Genomic DNA, 3,931 nt, shown 5'->3' with positions numbered 1-3,931 from the left:
GAGAGAGAGAGAGAGAGAGAGAGAGAGAGAGAGAGAGAGAGAGAGAGAGAGAGAGAGAGAGAGAGAGAGAGAGAGAGAGAGAGAGAGAGAGGCAGAAAAAAAGAAGGGAGAGAGATGGAGAGATATAGAGAAATATAGAAGGTGACTGCTTGATTGAAATCATGACATTGTTCTTTTCTTCAACTTCAAATTATCTTTATTGATTCCTCCAACTCCAAAATGAAGTAAAAATGATCGTTCATCGAAGACATCCGCAATCTTCATTTAGATCTAGGCCTCGAAACTAGATTAAAATGGTTTATATAAAAGTCTGTCCGTCGAGATCTAGACCTAGGCCATAGATCTAGAAGAACCTAGGTCTACCCTGAGCCAACAGTCAACAGGGCACTGAATTCACAAAAAAATTCCCCTACCAGGTCTCTATATTTCATGACTTTGTTCCCGGTTACCGGGTCTGTATACACTCCCTTCAAAAATCTCTCGCTCTAGCAATTGAATTTGATGCAAAAAAATGCTTCTTCCCAGTCCTCGCAGAACGGCAGAATGAAAGATGATGCCTAAATTTCGCAAATAAAAAAATCTCGAAAACGGAAACCATTCGGAGAAATAGAGTTCAAGTTTATTTTCCTGAACGTTCTGAGAAATAGTCACTTGGATAAAACTAAACCTGAAACTGATCTAGATCTAGGTCTGTACAACTTTTTATAAAAGCTAAATTCTCTGTCCTGTTCTGTGTGTCTGAGGGGGGGGGGGGGTGAGAGAATAGAAAGTAGAAAGACAGACACAGGGTAACGGTGTTCTCACCCCTGGAGAGAATAGCCACCACTTCCTTTTTTGGGGGGTCACAGACTCACTCTGTCGCAATTAACGCGGCATTAATTGTCACAGAGCCACTCTGTTGCTATTAACGCTGTGTTAGTTGTCCACAGCGTCACTCAGTCACAATAAAATGCTATCTCTATCTTCCAATAAAGTAGGTGAGGGACCTCTAGATTTAGATCTAGACTAGGCCTACCCCAAACCCTGATCTAGCCTTGATCTAGATTTCTTATCTTGATTCAACCAACAAATTTTGAATATTTAAAGGGTTGAAATTGAATGAAAAACAATTGCTTGCCAACTAGATCTAGATATCTCTAGATCTAGGACAAAGAAAGTCTTGTTAGAAGATTCATTTCAAGAATAAAAAGGAAGGACTTCTGTAACGAGCCACCACTCCAACAAACACCTAACCCTTTTACCCAAACCCAACCCCAAATCCTAACCCTCTATTCTACAGCCTAACCCTCTCTATTCTAGATCTAGATCTAGATATATCTAGATCTAGATTCTAGTTTTGTTTCATCAGACATTGGACCTTGGTCGCTCTTGACTGGCTCGATTATGATTACGAACTTCCTCCCGAAAAAAGCATCAACACCCGCTTTAATTGCTTCAACTGATTTTTCTTGTCCCATTTTATCAGTGCTTCTTTGGCTTTTATGAGTTTAATGTTTAGTCAGGTGGGAGTGGGATCTCAACAAGTGAGGCGAGGCGAGCAGAGAGAAAAATAGATCTAGATCTAATAGGCTACACGGCATTTCAAAGAGCCTTAGATTCTTCAGACACTTCAGTTTCAGCCCGATGCCGCCGATGGGCGAGGTGATCGGAGTCGATGATACACGAAATCTAGATTTCTAGCTCTAGTCTAGAGTCTAGTTTACTTACTGAGGTTTCATTTTTGTTGAATCAGGTCCACGCTTTTCACACAATCATTTGATTTTGTATTGTTAAGTACAGGCTTTTTGTATTCGTTCTCTTTCGGCACATCCAGTAAACACTTTGTCAAACGTTCATGAAACAGAAAAAATTGCTACTTCCTGTTTTTGAATTTCGAGCATAATCGAACCAATCAGTAAAGCCTTCGTCCTTCGTGCTTTTCGTTATTCATTAGATCTAAGTAAATCTAGAGATCTATCCTTCTCTCCGTTTTCGCGGTGCACAATCTTTAAATTATTTTAAATTCTGAAAGAGCGAGAAATAAATGCAAACAGTTTAAGAATTATTACAAATGTTGCACTGGGATCTAGATCTAGATATCAGAGGACTAGATAGCTGCTATACGATTAACTGGGGGAGAATACAATGAATAAGGATTTAAAAGGTTAAAAGAAGCTGATTGGTGTCACCGGATCTCTACAGTGTTACAATTCACAAAATATTTTTTTAAAATAAAAAGGCGAGATAAAAAGTTCTAGGACCACTACTACGAAAGCTGGGCCGCCCCGTTGGCCAATAATGCTAAAGATATAAAAATAGACTAGAGGCACTTAAGACAATGTTGAGAAGTTCATGAAAGGAGAAAAAAAAATCAAATTCTGAAGGTTGGCCCCTACGGGGCAGTCGAGTTTTTTTATTTGGTTTTGTTTTGTTTGTTTTTGGTTGTTGATGTTTTCTTTGTTTTGTTAGGGTGTTTGTTTGCTTGTTTTGTTGTTGTTGCTTTTGTCGTTGTTTTTTGTTTATCAAAGCTAGGAGATATTCAATATTCAGTTCCTATACAACACACACGTCCTGGGCATTGTCTTGCTATCGCTGGAAAAAGTAAAAAGAAAGAGAGGCAGAGGTAGATCTAGATATCTTTAGAACTGACACTGACTGAACATAATAATAATCATATTATTTATAATCGCATCTCATTTTAATTCAATTGGTTCAAATCTATGCTAAATGTCGATTAGATACACGACCGATACGTATTTTCACAAAAGAAAATGCCGTGTTGGAAAGCATTAATCGCACAAATAAACCAACCACAAGAACCGTGCCGATGTTGTATCGGAAAATGTAACAGAAATGTTATAGTTATGTGAAATGTTCGAGGTTGAAAGAAAGAACGTCATATAAGGTCTCTGCTGAAAGTTGAACAAATGTTTCGCTAACAATTGTTTCCGTCGGCTTCATGGAATTCAGTGCTTTCAGCGCATTGCGTGTGTGTGTGTGTGTATGTGAGAAAGAGAGAGAGAGAGAGAGAGAGAGAGAGAGAGAGTGTGTGTGTGTGTGTGTGTGTGAGTGTGTATGTCCTTGTGTTCAATCAACATCTACGTAATACGTAATAGGTTTTGGAGTACAACAAATTTCTCCTTTTTTAGAACAATTTTTAAAACTAATAAAATTAAAGGCTGCGGTTTTTCTTAATACACCCTCCATGAAAACAAAAGAACCCAAATAAACAAACAAATAAACAAACAAACAACAGCAATAGCGACAACAACATTAACAACAACGAAACGACAGCCCCCCCCCCTAAATAAAAATCTAACCCAAAACAAAAACAAAAACAAGAAAGGATCAGGGATAACGCTTTAAGTTCAGGAATCAGTCCTTCTCTCAAAGTCCAGTATCCAGTCAACCACATAAGAGACAAATTTGTTTTTATACAATTAAAAAAACACCACAAGGAAATAGCTGTCACATAATATTACCCCCTCCCCCCTTTTCCCTCCCCAAACTCGCCGATTTAATACAAGCGTACTTTAAAATGAGATTGGAGGACCACAAGTTCGTCAAGAAATTAGATGAGCAGTCTTTTGAAGTCGTCCCGTCATCATATTCTCTGATGACGAGCACAGAGATCTATGTCTGGCCGACCAAGCCTTCATGTCTGTCATGTCACAAGGTTTCCTAATAAGTGCTTTCGATCTCGATATTTCTCCTTTAGTACACTCTGTCTGTCTGTCTGTCTGTCTGTCTGTCTGTCTGTCTGTCTGTCTGTCTGTCTGTCTTTTTTTCCGATTTCCTTCTGTCTGTCCGTCTGTTTGTCCGTCTGTCGGTCTGTGTTATTACCACTTTTTCCCTCAATCTCTGTCTGTCTGTCTGTCTGTCTGTCTGTCTGTCTGCCTGTCTGTCTGTCTGTCTGTCTGTCTGTCTGTCTGTCTGTCTGTCTGTCTGTCTG

General features: G+C 39.1%; 1 protein-coding gene and 1 non-coding gene across 4 annotated transcripts in view; one reads left to right on the top strand and one right to left on the bottom strand.

The window, feature by feature from the left end:
• The window catches only part of LOC101854949 (kinesin-like protein KIF23), a 35,942-nt gene extending 34,101 nt beyond the window's left edge, over nt 1-1,841 (bottom strand). For all 3 annotated transcript variants that reach the window (XM_005097913.3, XM_035969664.1, XM_005097914.3), the window contains exon 1: nt 1,708-1,841. In XM_005097913.3, coding sequence (XP_005097970.1) covers nt 1,708-1,718 — 11 coding nt within the window. In that variant the 5' untranslated portion in view covers nt 1,719-1,841. The remainder of the gene's footprint in view (nt 1-1,707) is intronic.
• A 686-nt stretch (nt 1,842-2,527) lies between these two features.
• Nucleotides 2,528-3,931, top strand: part of LOC101854793 — a 14,219-nt gene continuing 12,815 nt past the window's right edge. Inside the window, exon 1 of the transcript XR_004858524.1 lies at nt 2,528-2,602. This is a non-coding gene — a transcript (uncharacterized LOC101854793). The remainder of the gene's footprint in view (nt 2,603-3,931) is intronic.

This window comes from Aplysia californica, unplaced genomic scaffold (genome assembly GCF_000002075.1).
Source record: "Aplysia californica isolate F4 #8 unplaced genomic scaffold, AplCal3.0 scaffold00167, whole genome shotgun sequence".
Taxonomy (NCBI): Eukaryota; Metazoa; Mollusca; class Gastropoda; order Aplysiida; family Aplysiidae; genus Aplysia; species Aplysia californica.
Note: the sequence above shows the minus strand (reverse complement) of the source record. Positions and strands in the feature narration are given on the sequence as shown.